Source organism: Anastrepha obliqua, chromosome 4, assembly GCF_027943255.1.
Source record: "Anastrepha obliqua isolate idAnaObli1 chromosome 4, idAnaObli1_1.0, whole genome shotgun sequence".
Lineage (NCBI taxonomy): Eukaryota > Metazoa > Arthropoda > Insecta > Diptera > Tephritidae > Anastrepha > Anastrepha obliqua.
This window is the reverse complement of record NC_072895.1, coordinates 2,471,086-2,489,318: the sequence shown is the minus strand read 5'-3', so window position 1 is coordinate 2,489,318 and position 18,233 is coordinate 2,471,086. Positions and strand designations below refer to the sequence as shown.

General features: G+C 38.7%; 1 protein-coding gene across 2 annotated transcripts; it reads left to right on the top strand.

The window, feature by feature from the left end:
• The first annotated feature begins 3,622 nt into the window (after nt 1-3,622).
• Nucleotides 3,623-16,122, top strand: LOC129244023 (DNA polymerase zeta catalytic subunit). 2 transcript variants are annotated; one of them, XM_054881603.1, is made up of 18 exons: nt 3,623-3,980; nt 4,033-4,262; nt 4,332-4,585; nt 4,652-4,884; nt 4,942-5,154; nt 5,237-5,513; nt 5,574-5,693; nt 5,754-6,185; nt 6,240-6,324; nt 6,390-6,521; nt 7,957-9,128; nt 9,238-10,076; nt 11,294-11,773; nt 11,892-12,226; nt 14,039-14,257; nt 14,337-15,212; nt 15,308-15,535; nt 15,597-16,122. In XM_054881603.1, exons 1-18 carry the CDS (start codon nt 3,825-3,827, stop codon nt 16,003-16,005), a joined length of 6,690 nt encoding a protein of 2,229 aa, XP_054737578.1. In that variant the 5' UTR covers nt 3,623-3,824; the 3' UTR covers nt 16,006-16,122. The 2 variants fall into 2 exon arrangements, with proteins under 2 accessions (XP_054737578.1, XP_054737577.1); XM_054881602.1 differs by lacking the exons at nt 3,623-3,980; nt 4,033-4,262; nt 4,332-4,585 and having other exon boundaries at nt 4,673-4,884; nt 5,583-5,693.
• Nucleotides 16,123-18,233: the final 2,111 nt, after the last annotated feature.

Here is an 18,233-nt window from a genome sequence, read left to right as displayed (position 1 = left end):
CCAGTAAAGTTTGGTAATATTAAAAGAAATTATTGAAAATCTTTGGTGATCGGGAAGTACATACTTGTGGCGGTGATTGCCAAAGATTAATCTTGAATAAGACATAGTGATTGAATATTTCAGGTATCTAGTAAGTAACCATCAATTGTCAAAATTGTGTAAAATTGCATTTTATATTTTTGGGATGGCTCGATGCCAGAAGGCCAGCCATTGGATGTCGTTGTTGTTGCTGTAACGGCATAAAATTTCTCCATAAATTCTTGAGAAACGCTGCTGGAGTGAGAACAGTTGACTTGTCTTGGCCGGATATAAATCCGGGTGGTTCCGGTAAGGTATAACCGACTGTCATGGGTTGCCGTTATTGATATTGATACCCTGCTGAGTGCGGTGAAGTCATCGGACGTCATTGTCAATCTCATCTAACGATAGACCCAGGAAACGAGTTGTTGCGTCTGGTTGACCCTAGAGGGAAATGGGTACGTGAATAGGTGGTTGACGTTGGGTATATGCTGGAAATATTTTGAGTATGTCAGAGTTGATTCTGGATAGGTAGGAATGAACCGTAATTGTGCCAAAGTAACGTGGATCTCACGAGGCAGGCTAATCTCTTCGTTTGCAATAGTTATTGATCTGGTCAGTGTCGTTGAAGAGATGTCTTCTGACGTGTCTAGGGGGTGGCTCAGTATCCAGCCAGTACCTGTAGGGGTGGTTCCTACGATAGAAGTCCAGCAGGAGCTGCTTGTTGAGCATAGCATTAGATTTCCTAATTGGGAACATAAATGTCTCACTATGAGATGTTGAAAAGGAGACATCCCGTAGCCGTTCTGGTTGCAGTATTTTGTCAGTTTTGGACCTTCGTCTACTGCCGTAATACAGTTTGCTTAACAACGTAACGCTGGTCGCAGGACCTGAGCTTAAGCCTTACTGCAAATATAGGGCATGCAATTATAAAATTCCAACACTCCTTTAATAAGTAAATCCGCCGTAGCCGAATGGTTTGGTGCGTGACTACCATGCGGAATTCACAGAGAGAACGTAGGTTCGAATTTCGGTGAAACACCAAAATTAAGATAAACATTTTTCTAATAGCGGTCGCCCCTCGGCAGGCAATGGCAAACCTCCAAGTGTATTTCTGCAAACAACGAAATATTTAAAAACGTAAGTTTTCTCAATTGAATACATTTTAATATTTTTCATTGATCTTGCAGCTAAATCGGTGTGGTATAAATGAAGACTCTGGAATACAGTATTTTACACCCAAGTAATGAAATATTTTTTCAACAAGATGACACTCACTGACGTGGATGTATGTCGTAAAGGTTTGACGTGATGGCCGCTTTCATTTGCTTGCAAATTTATTTACAAAATACATCGGTAACAAAATTAATCAAGAAAACAGTTTAATTTGCGAATTATTTTATAATTTATGTAAACTATAACGTTTATATAAAAAGTACAAGTACAATAAAATCCAGAAATCATAGTGAAAATCATTATTCCAAAAGAGTCCTCTGTTGGGTTACTGCATTCTTTTCCTTTTCCAGGCTCTATTTTTGAAAATCTCAATAGCTTCCAACATGTTCTTCAAAACATCATTTTTCATTTGTTCGCTGTGACTGGGGTGAAGCAGATGATTAAAGTAGCGGAGATGTAGATTGTATTTATGATGTTGATGGTGATGGAGAATCAACACTAATGCACGCTGGTAGTTGGTACAGATACCATTGTTGGTAGCACACTGACTGAAGGCGATAGCATTGGCAGAGGAACATATATTGGTGTCGACGGTGAGGGCACGGAATCCACAATATGAGGCGTCGGCAAGATCATTTCCGAGCATACTTTTACGAATTTTCTTATGTTAAACTTCAAATACATTTTTTACAATAACTCATTTGAGTTCGATCACTAGATTGTCAAATAAAAGTCACAAATTAATGCAACACACTTGCTTTACTTTATCTCCAACACTTTACATGTACACGTTCACCTATTCGCTTAAAAGTTCAACTTCCGATTGAATATCCTATGCGAGTGCACCTCAGCTTATATATGTACAAGGCGAATTCATTACCATAGATGGCGCCTTCCCAAAACAGTTACTTTTTCTTTCGCGATTTTGACAAATCTGACTACAGTTCCCTTTCTTATACAAAACATACAAACGGAGGAGAAAATACAAGTTTGTTAAAATTCAACCTAATGAAAACGAAAATTGAAACTAATGAATTGCGAAAGCCCAAATTAATATAAAGGCTCTAAATGTGTTTATTCATGTGCTCTTATGACACAGCGAATGCGGAAGGCGTATCCATGCACTCTATCATCTTTGCTTCACAGCTATCGTAATTTCTAGATCTGACAGCTCGTGTCTTCAGGCGAGTTCTGCTGTTGTAGTAGCTTACTAAACCCCTCCTGCAGAGAACGCCTCCTGTGCAATGTGGTCACCTGTCGTTATCGTCTAACTCATCTAGCGGTCGACCTAGAAGGGTGCTCTGTCTCTCTATCTGTTGCCACCATCAAAGCTAATTCATGTTTTTGTTTTAGTATCTCGTTCGCTATGGTTGCCAGACGGTTCGCGAAACTTCAGCATTCGCTACAATATGTTTTGGAGGTAGCGAATTATTGACAGGAAATATATGGTATGTGTGTTAGTTATTTTATTAGCTTATTTCACTATCTTTCTACTTACGGCCGAGAAATCCCGTGGAGCTTCAAAAATTGCATACTTTCAAGCAGATACCACGTCGATAACCCGCGTTCCTATGACGGTCGGACCGGGCCCAGACCCAGATTCCTCCTACAATAACTGCCTGTGATATTTCGCTCCACTACCTGTGGTACTGCAGAAATTAAATTAAAAAAAAAAAATTATAAAATTATATAAATTATAAAAAATATAAAAAAAATATCTGCTTGAAAATCCATTAGCAACATTGTCTCGATACAAGCAGACACAAACCAATGTCTTGTGTAAATACGAACCAAACGAAAGCCGCTATTCTCTACGGGCACAAGTTCTACGCAATTTCGTATCTCACTGGAAACAGGCATGATATACGGTAACGTCGGTGAGTGTGGGAACCATCACCGGAAGCCTATTCTCCTTTTAGTTTCATAGGAGTCATTCTTAATAACCTGGTTGAGCCGGAGTTCCGTATCCTCTTTGCTGCTACTCAGGACGCGCCAAGCTTTCGTTTTTAAGCCGCTGTTCTGGGTCTCGAGCAGCCCAATTTTAAAGTCCGCAGATATTTCTACGTTCTTCGGCAGGTCCACTGACTGTCACATCGTGGGTTAGAGGTGTAGCATCGCCACTTTTGGTGTCAAGCTGCGGACCTGGGTGCTGCGCTTGCAAGTCACTCCGTGGCTGCGGTAATGCCACCGTTACTTTTCAAGCCGACGCGGTGTTGAGGGGCGCCGTTCTAATACAGCACCTCGTGGCTGCAAGTCATCTAATGGGCACGGTGTCGCAGAATAACCTGGGTTAGTGGTGTTATTTTGTATTGCATAACATTTCGTTATTAAAAAATACGCACTTGCGTGGTCTTTAAAATTATTATTTTCTAGTACATATAATATTATATTAACAATTCCAAAGCCAAATTGTTTATTTGTCATTAATGTACCAAAAATTCTTTCGTACGGACTGGCTCTCTCATCGTAATCCTATTTTAACAGTGTACTCATCAGTAATCGATTAAATAGCACTTATCGATACGTTTGTAAAATTGTATGTGCATTCGCCTTGCTCCAATGTTTATTGTTTTTGAAAGGGATTCGATGTTTTTGGTTGGTTTGCCGAAATTGGAATTTCACAATAATACATGGAGGAGAATGCGTGCACAGAAATGAGCGAGTCCAAAAACGAAGTGGATGGCGTATTCTCTGTGCGGCTGGTCATTGCAGATTTCTACATGGAAAAGCCAATATATGGCTTTGATCCATGTTACTCAGAATTTCGCGGCAAAGAAATTAAAAGAGTCGGTTAAATGTTACACATTTATAATCATACTAAACACTACACTTTTGCAGGTACCCATTATAAGAGTGTTTGGGTCCAGCGCTGATGGTCGCAAGACTTGTATGCATGTGCATGGTGTTTTTCCGTATTTCTACATACCTTACGAGGCGAAGGAATTTGAATCATTAAATAAGGCAATCTATCAGATCACTAGCAGTGTGGACAAGGCTATTAACGTTTCTCTGGGCCAGGCGTGTTCTAGTGCGCAACATGTATTCAAGGTCCAGCTGGTTAAGGGCATGTAAGATTCAGTACTTGGCTTATGCACAGATAGGATTGGACGTGTGTTACTTTATCAATTGCATTTCAGTCCTTTCTATGGGTACCATCGTAGTGAACATCAATTTCTTAAAATTTATATGTTTAACCCTCGATTTGTACGGCGCGCATCGAATTTGCTACAAAGTGGCGCCATTATGAATAAGAACTTTCATCCTTTCGAGTCACATGTGCCATATATTCTCCAGTTTATGATCGATTATAATTTGTACGGCATGAGTTTTGTGCATGTGCCTTTGGAAATTGTAAAATTACGACAGACGGGCGACGATAATAATTCGGGAGGTGGGTAAATGAAGTCACAATATTTTATGCATCGTGTATGGGAATGTATTATAATCTGGTAATTAGATTTGCGCGTTCTGGAACAAAATGAGCCACATAGAATTATTGCACCTGTAACTAAAAAACAATCAACCTGCTCACTTGAGGTGGATATTGGATCCAATTTCATTTTAAACCGTTTTCAGCTCGCAATGCGCAGCAACGATAGCAACACTCATTCTAATCCAGGTATTGAAGCTATTTGGAATGATGAGCGCTTGCGTAGGCAGAAAATGGCTGAAAGACTTCCGGGAGATAATGTAATTAAATAAAGTGATGTCACCTAATGAGTATAATGAATATAATATAATATTTAGGTGCCCATTTTGGAGATACCAACATCTCAAGAACGTCCCAATGTACAATTAACAGAGTCCGAAATTTTTCACAAAACAGTTTTGCAAAGCAAGTTATTGGCTTTAGATTTGACAACAACAATTAGCAGCAGCCAACTAGACCAAACTGCAAATTCCACGCTTCAGTCTCGTACTGCTAATTTTACTTCAGACGATGTTGGTGGCACAGATCAGGTAACTGAAAATCTCATTTTCAGCACAAAAATATACTTATGCTAATATACATATATTATGGATATAATGTGAATACTTTTAGAAGCGTACATTTAATCTTCGCAAAGTCATAGGAAATGCTATCTATCCGGAAGAGTGCACACCAAACGAAAACTTAGTCGACGCCTCCTTCATTGAGAACCACGTATCGCACAGCGGCTTCCTGCATAGTGGTTCATTGGCACATTCTGCAGTCAAACCGTCTGTAAGCCATGAGACTGCTGCTCGTGGAGATAGCATTTTCACAGATGACACGGTCATGGATGAAGAACTTATTTTAAATTTAACGACCGAGTCTCCAACACGATTAAATGCAAGCCGTAAGTAAGAATTTTCAAATAAAAAATCTTCGATACTATACACAAAACTAATATCTCTAGTATGCGCAGAGGACAAGGAATTGCTTGATGTACTACAACAGCTGGAAGAATACGAGGAAGATGAAAACCAAATTGATTTAGATAGCACCTTAGCGCCTCTCACTCAAGCACATAAAAAATGTAAGCAAGGAAATTGCTAAAATTTTGTAGGGCATTAGTAAAATAAATATTTATTTTTAGTCGATCCGTCACCGGAGTTATTGGACAAGCAAGTGGTTGCTGCAGCCATCAGCCAACATCTGCCTGATAGTGACACCGATTCCGACACAAGTGAAAATGGAAATATGCATGATTTTTCCATCGCTCTAGAGGATATGGAAGAGCTAATATTAAAATTTACACCTAGCCAACTAGCACAAGAAGAAAATTTTGAAACAGATCTGCCACAGATGGATGGGTCGGATGATTTGCTGTTGAAAACGCCTACTAAAACTGCATGTAGATCGAGAGCGGGTAACAACACAAATGTGAAAACTTCTCCGCAAACGCCTAGGGCTCCTGGGCAAAATCGGGCAAATCTATCACCGAAGCGATCACCACGAACGCCAAAATCGAGTGCAAGCAAGAAATATGCGCCATTACCGTTAAAAATCACTTGTAAAATGAATGAAAGTAAGTGACCCGTTACCCGTTGCGTTAAATATTACTAATTCCAATTTATGTAAGAAAGCATAGCTAAAGACAATGAACCAACTCCAGCGCGACATTCAGTTTTGAGAAATTTAGAACTCGGTAGCGACGTCTCTAAAAGGTTAGTTTTTTGCAAATAAGTGGTTGTAAAAACTATAATAAAACTATCAGTAATGTAAATTTCAGTACAAAAATGACACTAAGTAAAAAGCTGGCACTAACCACATTGCGTCGGAAAAGTTTAGACTGGAATTCATGCACATTGCGGGAAGAGATTGCCACAAGAAATGAAGTGGCTAATGATGGAATTTCTAAATGGTAAACTTTTTTTAAACTTATTTCGGTTGGTGCCGTTGTGGTGAAGAAAATTACTATTTGAAGTTTTATTTCGATTCATCTAATTAAAAATAATTTATATTTTACATTTATTTTTGTTTATGCGCTAAGAGATTCAATATAAATAGCAAATGGACAATGCCGCTACCTGACCCGATTGTTCTGTAGTAACGCCAGTTTGTTCAAAACGCATATAAATTGACGTATGTCATACCCCCATATCTTACAACTTAGACGGAAACCCCCAGAATTAACGAATTGCCATTATGAGCGACGGTCAGGCGGTACTCAAGGCAGTGCCATTCTTTGAGGTTAAGTTTTCATTAGTCCTTGAGTACATGGAGAAATTAAACTTGCTAGTAATACACAATCGTATCGTAGAGAGACTGCGGCCTAGTTATTCATAGGAGCCGAACTCTTCCTTGGTACGGGACAACACGTCATCAAGGAAGAGCTTAGAAGTGAAGTGTGAGTAAGGCTACATGACGTGAGTTGGCCTGAAATTATGGGGCTACGTCAAAGTCTTACTGGGGGTATAACCAAAGAAGATTCAAGTAACTCATAACTCTCCCTTAGGATAAACTGAAAATGCTCACGAGCATTCTCATAAGCCACTGCAAATTGCATAGCCTTCTGCATGGGATGGTTTATTGAGAGAATTGGGTTTGGAGGAGTACTGTTATGAGTAGATGGTTCAAAAGACAATAAGGTCGAAGTGCAAATCTCATTTTCATTCATTCATTCACATAAATTGACACGATTGACCAGAGTCAGAGGTTCATAATTTTGAAGAGAACTTATTAAAATTATAAATTAGTAAGATTTCTTTAGGGTGTAATTAAAAATAAGTATGAAACTGTGAAGATGATAAAGTTTATGTTATGTTCCCACGGCACGTAATTCGCTCTCTGAACAATTTGCTAAGTAATTCACGAATTACCTTTTTCCACATTCGTAGTTCACTTTGGCAGCTCTCCCTCTTGTTTGTTATTTGTCGTTAGTATCGGTGATGGAGAAAAAAGTAATTTAAGACTAAGATTTTATTCAATTTTTTCCTTCCATTTTCCAGCAGTAAGAAAAAGTGCCAGCAAATGGCAGAAGGTCTCCTCCACAATTCTTGAGGTGTTCAACAGCCTCCTTAACATAATAATTTTGTTAACAATTTATTTTTCGCTTTCACTCTTTTAAAATACTTTTTCAGGTCATTATTTAAAATTTGTTCACTATGTTTTTTTGTTTTGGTTTAATCTATCTAATTTCGATTAACCTCCGAAGAATTACTCACAAATGAGGCAATTCGCTCTCCCATTTTTTATGGCGCAGTGAATTACGAATGAGAGAGCGAACTGCGAACCGGAAAGGAAATATTTATCGATTTGTTCTGAAGATTTTATATTATTTACCAGTTTGCTTTCAGCACTCCTATTCGACGCTCCCGAAAAACTAAGGACTTAGACAAAACACACATTACTTGCGAGCTTACACCTCGTAGAAAAAATAAAGGACTCTTAAAGGTCTACAGCATTGAAAAGATAGCGAAAGAAACAGAGCAGGGAACCGATCAAATTCAGCCTAGACGTTCAAATCGGAGGCCTAAGCCAACTGACGCTGAGGTTAGTCGAAAAGATATTCAAAATGGTCAAGATTTTTCGACAACCAATAAAACCCATGCCCATAATATTCGAAAGTGTGTGGTAAAAATTAAAAGAAATGCAATGCGAATAAGTGCTGATTGTTCCAATTCTTCTGAAATGCGAAAAGAAAAAGCCAGTACTAATGATAGTATACTTGGCGCTAAAAAGATTAAAATGACCACTCCTGACCGGCAACAGCAAGCGAACAGTAGCACAATCTCAGCAGGTCTACAGTATAACACAAATGGAAATGAAAAAGAGATGCAATTGGCAAAGGACATTGCAAATTCCCTAGATAACTCGAACGAAAGCGATGAAATAGCGGCGTCAGACACAGAAGACGTCACTACTACAGTTGGCGCAAAGCGCCTGCGCAGAAGCTTTCATCTGATACAGCGAAGAAGTATGCTCAAAAATAATGTTGTTTCCAATAAACACATTGAACCGACTGAAAGAGTTGAGAACTTCATCGAGCTGGCCACTTCACCAACAAACGAGCTTAAAATAGATGATGATCTTGCGGATTCTGACGATTTGCATATCCAAAGCTTTTATGATGCATCTTTTACGGATGATTTAAGTATCCCAATAAATTCTGATGAAATTTTGAGTCCAATAGTAGGCATTGCACCACAAACCTGTTCATCCCTCCAGGTATTTAGAGAAGAACCCAATAGTCCCATGGAATGTTGCCAGTCGCCTGGGGTCAATAAAAATGCCGAGCAAGGACATGGTTCAAGTGCAAATAGAAGTAATATATCGCCGCAAATATCAGAGTATACAAAGCATTTAGTACAGCTAACACTACTTAATACACCACCAACTTATGATGAGGTATTGGCGAGCTGTGAAAAGCTTGGAATTCCTGAATATGAATTTCAAACACCTTTCTATGGCAATCCGAATGACATAACAAAGCTGAAGGAAGTGGGCCATATTATTTTGCATATTCCAGGTAAGGCAAAATCTTGTTAGTTTAATATAAAACAAAATAACTGCTCCTTTCACAATTTTTCTTTTTTTCGAGTGAGTAAAAAAAATCCTTTTTTTTGTATAAACAACAGGAAATACGCTTAATGACTGCAACGAATTCAAAAGTGTGTTGGGGGATGAGCTTAGAGGCCTTAATGAGTGGCGCCGTCGGAAGCTGTTGGCTATTGGCGGCCCTTCAGCACTTACCACACCATCTCATCGTAATAGTCAGCGCATTCGGGAGTACTTTGCCGAACCGCGACGAGTAATGATGACACCTCAAATGCATCCCCCTACTCGTCAAGATGCCAAGCTGTGGTTAAAGGCCCGCAATCTTTTGTCCAATGGAGAAACATCTACTCAACATAGAGTTAATTTAGAAGAAAGTCCTATAAAAGTACGACGCCAAAAAATATCAATGATACTAAACGATGGCACGGGTGAAGATGACGAGGAGAGTATTCTGAACAGTACAAATTTCATAACATTTACTCCACCAACGCCGGCAGCGAATGCGGAAAAGTCATCAAAATTAAGAAATGTGATCAAGCCAGAAAATGCTACGAATGAAGATCTGAGTATGAAATCGCGCGAAAGGCGCTCTAAACTTTGTTTGAATAAAAAGTTAATGGCTAGCGTCAGCCCTGAAATAAGCGTAGTAACAACAGATAATAGTTTAACGGCATCTCAAATTGAAAAAAGCATACAGACCCCGAATAGCGAACAATGTTCGGCTTCTAACGACTCAACAATCTCAAGCCAAATAGTATCGGATGCGCTAAAGCGAAGCTCATTTATAAAAGATTTGCTGGACAACAAACCAATAAGCTCAAATGAGCTGAGTTACGGGTTGAACAGTGCGTCGCTGGATAATACTTTTGGTTTCAAAGTAAATTTTGAAAACTTGCAGCAAGCTAAATCCGATGTAGAGGTATGAAAACATGAAAATTTGTAGGTTTGTGTTAGCATGAGGGTAAAATAACCCGCAAGCTATTCCACGAGTTGAGTTTCTCTTACGATAGTTTTTATAAATGGTCGCAACATTTACACCCTTTGCTGGTTGTTTGGTCAAGCCGCTCCTCCTGCTTTTTCATGACAGAAATACACTCAGGTTTGCGATTACCTGCTTAGGGGTGACCGCATTAGAAAAAAAACATTTTATATACTATACTTTTGATGGTTCGTGTCGCTACAACGGCCGACAATGCTATAGATACTAATCATCATCTTTTAGCACTACAGCTCTTTGTGAGCCATCTTGTTCTCGGTCTCTTCGTTGCTTTAGTGTTGAATGCTCTTCTTCTTCTTTTTGATTAGCGCGATAACCGCTTAAGCGAATTTGGCCGGGTTTAACAAAGCGCGCCGATCGTTTCTTTCTGTTGTTGTTGTTGCCAACGAAGCCGCTGTTAAAGCTCGTACGGCTCATACAGTTTCATCGCCTACGTTACGTCACTAACGTGCAAAGACCCAAAAATCTTCAGCATCTTTCTCTCATACACTCCAAGGGACGCCTCATTGGATGTCCAAGCTTCTGCGCCATACGATAGTACTTGTATAATGAGAGCCTTATAAAGTGTTAGTTTCTTTCGCCGTTCATTTTCACTCTGGCTTCTATAATTTTCTTCTTCCCTCGTACCCTTCACTCTTGTTAATTGAACCAGCCAAATTAACCTCTGCGCTTTGATGATCCTTGATTGTTCCAAAATTTTTTCTGAATATTTTTCGTTAGACGATTTGCAGTTTTGCTTTATCTGTTTCAAGTAGTGTCAAGATTCAACTCCATAGCATGAGACTGGTTTAATGATGGCTCTGCACAGAACCAATTTGCATTGCCTGTTTAGTAGCTTCGATTTGAAAAGTTTCATTAGTGACGCGCATGGCCTGTTAGCTGCATGAATTCTCTATCGATGGTGAGGCTTTTTGAAGCCTAAGTAGGAAAAAGATTCCACGATTGCCAAAGAATATGGGTAAATTTTCAGTTTGTCTGATGTTGGCTTATTTTGCTGTTTCGTTTTATCTTCGTTGATTTTAAGGCCAATTTTGTCAGCGCCAATTTCGATATTAGCGTAGGTTTTGGATAAGGAGTGTATGTTTTTGCTGACAATTGCTATGCTTGTATAGATACTAATACGTTTAACTAATTTTCAGTGCAATTATATAACAACCATAATTTTGGAGTTATTTGTACCCACGCGTGATAATCTGCTTCCTGATCCTGCGTTCGATGAAGTGCGTTGCATTTTTTATGCCATCGAACATCGCTCGCCAGCAACGCCAAACGCGGACATAGCACAGTTGCCACAAAATGCTTGTGGCTGCATCATTGTAAAGGATATTGGCAGTGAGCAGGACTTCCGTATGCTTGGCACGGGTGGCAATGATGATATTGCGATGCGTTTCGTAAGCACCGAAATTGAAGCATTCGAATCACTTGTGGAATTGTGTATGCAATGGGATCCTGACATATACGGTGGTTATGAAATCGAGACGGCGTCTTGGGGATATATATTGGAACGTGCTAAGCAACTTGGTTTCAATATTGCGCCTTTGCTGTCCCGTGTGCCGACGCAGAAAGTACGTGAATATGTAGATGAGGATCGTGAGCACTTCACAGATTTGGACATAGAGGTGAGAGCGGCTTACTTTAGATCCTATGTAAAACTGATAGACACTATATAAAGAGTAGGGGGATATACAAACATTCAGATTTTAGTAAAGTGCATTTTAAACATTTAGTTTTTTTTAGATGAAGTTATGTGGTCGTATACTCTTGGATATCTGGCGTTTAATGCGTTCTGAAATTGCGCTCACCTCATACACATTCGAAAATGTTATGTATCACATTTTGCATAAACGCTGCCCAGCCCATAATCACCGCGCACTTACCGACTGGTTTGATGTGCCCCCTACGCGTTGGATTGTCATTGAATATTATGTGGAACGTGTGCGTGGGACGCTGGCATTGTTAGAGCAGCTGGATCTGATTGGCCGCACCAGTGAGATGGCAAAGTTGATTGGCATACAATTCTATGAAGTGCTGTCACGTGGCTCACAATTTCGAGTGGAAAGTATGATGTTGAGGTAAGTCGTTTAAATAAATAGCAAAAGTAGACAAATATAATACTAGAGAAAGCTTCTTAATTTTTGTTCCCAAATGGAAAATAAGTTTAAATCTTTCGTTTTTAACACCTATGCAATGAGCTGATATTAACCGATGAATTGGCCAACTGCGGAGCTACGGTTACTCCACAGTGACCAGAGCCAATAGTCGGAATCAGTTCTACAGGAATCATGAATTGGATCAGCGATTGTGTATGCAGCTTATATAAAGAGCGATGGTCCAGTCTAGAACGCTGCAGATCTGCAAAGTGTTTTGTGACAAGTCCGAACAGAAACCTGTTTAAACTTTCTTCTAAAAATGAAAGAGAAGATGTTCGGCTGATGGTCGGCATTATTCCCATTGGAATCTTTGAGGACCCGATTTGGCCGCAAGGAAACGAATTTCGGGTGCCGATGTCATGAGAATGAGTAAAATTCGTTCTCTGATTCTGGAGGATATTTTTAGATTGGTCAAAGAATCTTGAAAATTCTTACAGGTCTTGCTATCTCTGTCTTTATCTCTATTCTACCCTATCTCTTCCTCTCTGTCACTTCTCTCATTTTCTCCTTGTCTATCTACCCTTTTACTTTCCAGAGCTTTAAAGGGGTAGTGTGGTTAATTCGGTGTAAAACAAGCATATTTTTCGAATTTTTTTTTGTCGACACAGTTGATTTATTCAAAATTTTAAAATTACTTCATTATAAAGTCATATTTAAAGAATATTGTGTGAAATTTTCATTGATTTTTATGAAGAAATTAGTTGGTGGCAGCGAATCTTCGCGGACGTCTCATAAAAAAGTTTTATTGCGGTGTCCCTCAGAACTCATTACTGGATCAACTAAAATCAAAAAACCAAATTGATTTCATCAGCTAATAAAGTTTCGCAGGTAACAACGTCGATTTTTTTTTTTTTTTAATTTTTTAAAGCGCTTTGAAGTCAAAACACCGATTTTTCATAAAAAAAAACTTGAAAACTTTGTTGTTTTAAAATATGACAAAATTTAAAAAAAAAAAACTCGACGTCATTACCTCGTGAGTAAAGTAAAGAAACAAAAAAACCAAATTTGAAAAGAATCGGTGCAGTAGATATGAATCTACAGTGGACACCGACCGTAAAAAAGGCAAGTGTGAGAAAAACGCGTTTAAAGATTTTCGGCAGCGTGAAATCCGGTTGGAGAGGTAGATACTTAATCCTTTGTGTCTTTGTCAATTTTACTCTAATGCACTTCAAACTTAATAATCTTAAGATGTTATAGAATAATTAAAAAAAAAAAAAAAAATGAAAAAAAAAATACCATACTACCCCCTTAAATACAATGAAATGAGCTTTTTAGTCTAAGAGTTTCAGGAGTTACCATTCTCTCATTGCTTCTTGAATCGTCTTTTTCAAATTTCAATTTCAACACCTATAGACAAACATGGAGCTCTTCCTCCAACTTATACACTTAAATGAGGAGTTTGAACAACTTTTTTTTTTAGTCGGAACTTTTCTTAAGCAGAATAATTATTTCCAAGCAAGTCGTAAACTTTTTCTAGCTGTCTGCTCCTCAGAATGCAAGTCAATATTTGGCTAGGTCAGCCACTATTTAACTTTTAAAAATAATATCTGTACTTCTGTACTTTCGAAGAGTAAAAAGTTGCATGATAATTTATGTATTAAAAAAAAAAACAAAAAAAAAAAATCAAATATTATCACAAATTTACAGCGATTCCGTTAACTAAATAGTAATTCAGGAAATCGAGTCGAATTGTGCAAATTTTTGAATAAACACAAATTCTTTTTCCATCTAAAGGATAGCAAAGCCGCGAAATCTAGTGCCACTATCACCGAGCGTGCAACAGCGCGCCCACATGCGTGCCCCTGAATATTTGCCGTTAATTTTAGAACCACAGTCACGGTTCTACGCTGATCCTGTTATAGTATTAGACTTCCAAAGTCTTTACCCGAGCATGATAATCGCCTATAACTACTGTTTCTCTACTTGTTTGGGCCGCGTGGAGCATCTGGGACAGTTAGTATCGAGTATATCCCTCACTTTTCCTCACTCTTACCACTCTTTTAATTACCTTATTGCAACTTCATATTCATAGCTCCACGCCATTTGAGTTTGGCGCCTCCCAGTTACGCGTGTCGCCATCAATGCTGCGTCACCTAATCGACAATGACCTCATCACCATATCGCCTTGTGGTGTTGTTTTCGTTAAATCCTCAGTACGCGAGGGTATTTTACCACGTATGCTCAGCGAAATTTTAAATACTCGTCAAATGGTTAAACAGTCCATGAAGTTAGACAAATCGAACTCAGCGCTTCAGCGTGTGCTCCATTCGCGTCAGCTGGGACTCAAACTAATGGCGAATGTAACATACGGCTACACAGCAGCCAATTTCAGTGGACGAATGCCTGCCGTCGAAGTAGGTGATTCTGTTGTTGTAAAAGGTCGCGAGACGCTGGAACGTGCAATCCGTATGGTCGAGTCGAATGAAAAGTGGCGGGTGCGAGTCGTATACGGCGATACGGACTCGTTATTCGTGCAGGTGCCTGGACGAAATCGTGAGCAAGCTTTCAAAATAGGCGAAGAAATCGCAGAGGCAGTCACCAAAGCTAACCCGCAACCAGTTAAATTGAAACTGGAGAAGGTGTATCAACCCTGCATACTACAGACAAAGAAACGTTATGTCGGGTATATGTATGAAACGGCAGATCAAACGGAACCAGTGTATGAGGCCAAGGGCATTGAGACGGTGCGGCGTGACGGTTGTCCGGCTGTTGCAAAAATACTGGAGAAGATATTACGTATCTTGTTCGAAACGACGGATGTAAGCCAAATAAAGCAATATGTTTGCCGCCAATTCAGTAAACTCCTGGCTGGACGTGCGAATTTGCAAGATTTAATATTTGCAAAGGAGTTTCGGGGATTGAAGGGGTACAAACCAACTGCTTGCGTGCCGGCATTGGAGTTGACGAGGTTTGTAAAAACATTACCACATTTACATTGTTCACTTGTCTTGCAGGTGCAGTTTGTGTACAGAATTATTGAACGCAAAAATGATTTGTTTGCAGAAGGTGGATACAGACCGATCCTCGTCGTGTGCCTCGATGTGGTGAGCGCGTTCCATACATAATTGTCAATGGGCCACCAGGCGTGCCATTAATACGACTTGTACGCAGTCCATATGAAGTCTTAGCTGACGAAGGTTTGAAGATCAATGCGATCTACTACATCACAAAGGCTATAATACCGCCACTTAATCGTTGTTTGCTGCTCATCGGTGCTGATGTGAATGAGTGGTAAATATTGTAAGTTATATTTTTAAAACTGAAATTTGATTGGCACTAACCACCATCGCAGGTTCGCCAGTCTGCCGCGCAAACTGCTCCTTGCACCACCAGTTTCCGCAGCTAATCAACTCACCAGCAGTAATAGCTTGGCTGCAGCGAATTATTCGAAGAAGAGCACAATTTCACAGTATTTTTCAGTCACTAATTGCATTACAGACTGCGGACGCCAAACAAAGGATGGAATCTGTGAGAAATGCGAACGACAACCACAACGCACGTTTGTCACGTTGCATGGAAAAATAGCCAAAATAGAACGTGGCTATCAACTGATTCAGCAGATATGCCAGGCGTGCTGCGACCGCGTAGGCGAGATCAATTGCTGTTCCCTGGACTGTCCCGTATTGTACATGAGTGAGGTTAAACGACGGGACTTGCAGCAAATTGAGCATATGCGCAAACTGATGGCAGAGAAATTTTAATGTCTGCCGATAGTTTTTGACATGCGTTAAATAACTATATCACATAGACTTATCGACAAGTTCCGACAACTAATTTGATTCTTATTTAATTTTAACAATTTTTCGTACATAGCAGCTCAAAGCGTTGATTTTTGACAATTTTATTTAATTTTGCTGGCAGTTTTCTACATTTTCTCCATAAAGCGATCAGCGCGGTTTTTGAGCCACAAACTTGCACTTTATTGTACCTAAATTCAATGGGCTATAAAACTGCGTAAAATATTAATAATTGGCGCATACACTTCACAATTTTATATTAATCCTCCGGTTTTGAAAAAAAGTTTTAAGGGAGGTACGAGTATAGGGCATTTCCACATTCTGAATTTAAATTTTTTAAGTTATTTGAGTTAAAAATTTGTAAAATTAATAAACATTTCTCCTATTTTGGTTATTTCAACAAGAAGTGCTGCCAGACACCCGGGAAAACGGGCAATATAAACACAGAAAAAAAGATAATAAGTGAATAAAAAGATCAAACTGTTATTAAAATTATATATATATACCCTTTAGGGGGTGTTTTTTGCCTAGCTCCTCATCCCATTTGTGGTGTGCGTCTTGATATTGTTCCACAAATAGAGGGACGTACAATTTTAAGCTGACGGTAAATATTTTTATCAGCAGCTTTTTCATGGCAGAAATACACTCGGAGGTTTGCCAGTGCCTACCGAGGGGCGACTGCAATAAACTGCATACTCCATATTTTTCTAAAAATTCGATTTAAAAAATCATATGAAAATTTGTTGAATTTCTTTTGCATTTGCACAAAGCTTGAAGCTTGGATGTATATGGTTTTTGTAAGAGAATGAATCATATTTTCATACAAAAAATTATTATAGGTAAATAAGAAAAAAATAAATTGTCAAAAGTTGTCAATAAGTCCTAGTGCTGTAGCTATTTAACGCAGTGTTCGTATGTACTCGCTATCTATATAGATGCATGGATGGCAAATTGGTAGAAAAGCTGACAACAGATGCCTGTGCAAAGTTGTCCTCCGAAATTAGGTTTTAATAGAAAATTAGCAATTTATATACAATATTATGATATTAGTTTCAATAAATTACATTATTGTATTTTCCTTATTTATAGAAAGTTCTTAAAAACTTATTGAATCCGTACATCTGTATGTACAAACAAAGAAACTACAAAACGTTTATAAAGTTCGAGAAAGGGTTGGAGAAAGGCGCTGAGCGTTTTAGAAATATCTTGTTGACATGGTTGCTGAAGTGACCGTCCTTGGTCGGATATACATCTGGGTCGTTCCGGTTACGCAGAACCGACTAACGTGGCACCGAAAATTCCTTATTTTAATATACGCATGCAGTCAAAATATTTTGTTCTGGAATAATTTCTGCTAATTTTTTTTTATATTATATCCAGGGATAGGTTTTAGAAAAGCATGTCTTTCATGTGGTTTAAAATTATGTTAAACGTTATGTTGACATATTAGTTAAAAATACCAACTCAATGACAGCCTTTGCTCGGTTTTTATGCTAATAGTTATGATATTATGAAACCGACTATAGTGGGAGAGAGGTTGTTATTGTTGTTTTAAATGCATTAAACATTTCGCAAAATTTTTAGAAATGTTACTGGAGCAACAATCCTTCGCAGGTTGTAAGCTTGTTCGTTTCAGTAAAGTATACCCATTCGGCTTGGAACATTATCTCTAAGGGTCTTTCAAAAGACGCGCATAGATGTTTTAAAATAAAACATATAAATTTAGATTTTTTCAGATTTCACTATTTTGATTCAAAATACGGCTCTCAACAATTATATGTGAAAAAGTACATCACTTAAATATCCACCATGAGCAGGTCTACAATCGACCCATGAATGCCTAATTCTTGAAAACGTTGAGATATCGATGTTGAAAGTTGTTCAGCAACACAAGAACGTCCAGTTTTTGGTCTGCTAGTCCTTTTTCTATACTCGACAGAACCAGTTTCTTGAATTTTTTCCACCAACCTTTGAATTGCCGACTCATTCGGACGATTATTTCCACCGTATTTCACGATGTGTTCTTAAAGATTCACCATTTGCATATACGTCTCAATAATTTTACGTGTTATTCTATCGTGTAAAATTGTACATCTGTCGACTTGAAACATTTCAAAAATGGCATAAAAAAGGTACTAGGAATTATTCACTACTGACATCTAGGCGTCACTTTTCAAATATCTTTTTTAACC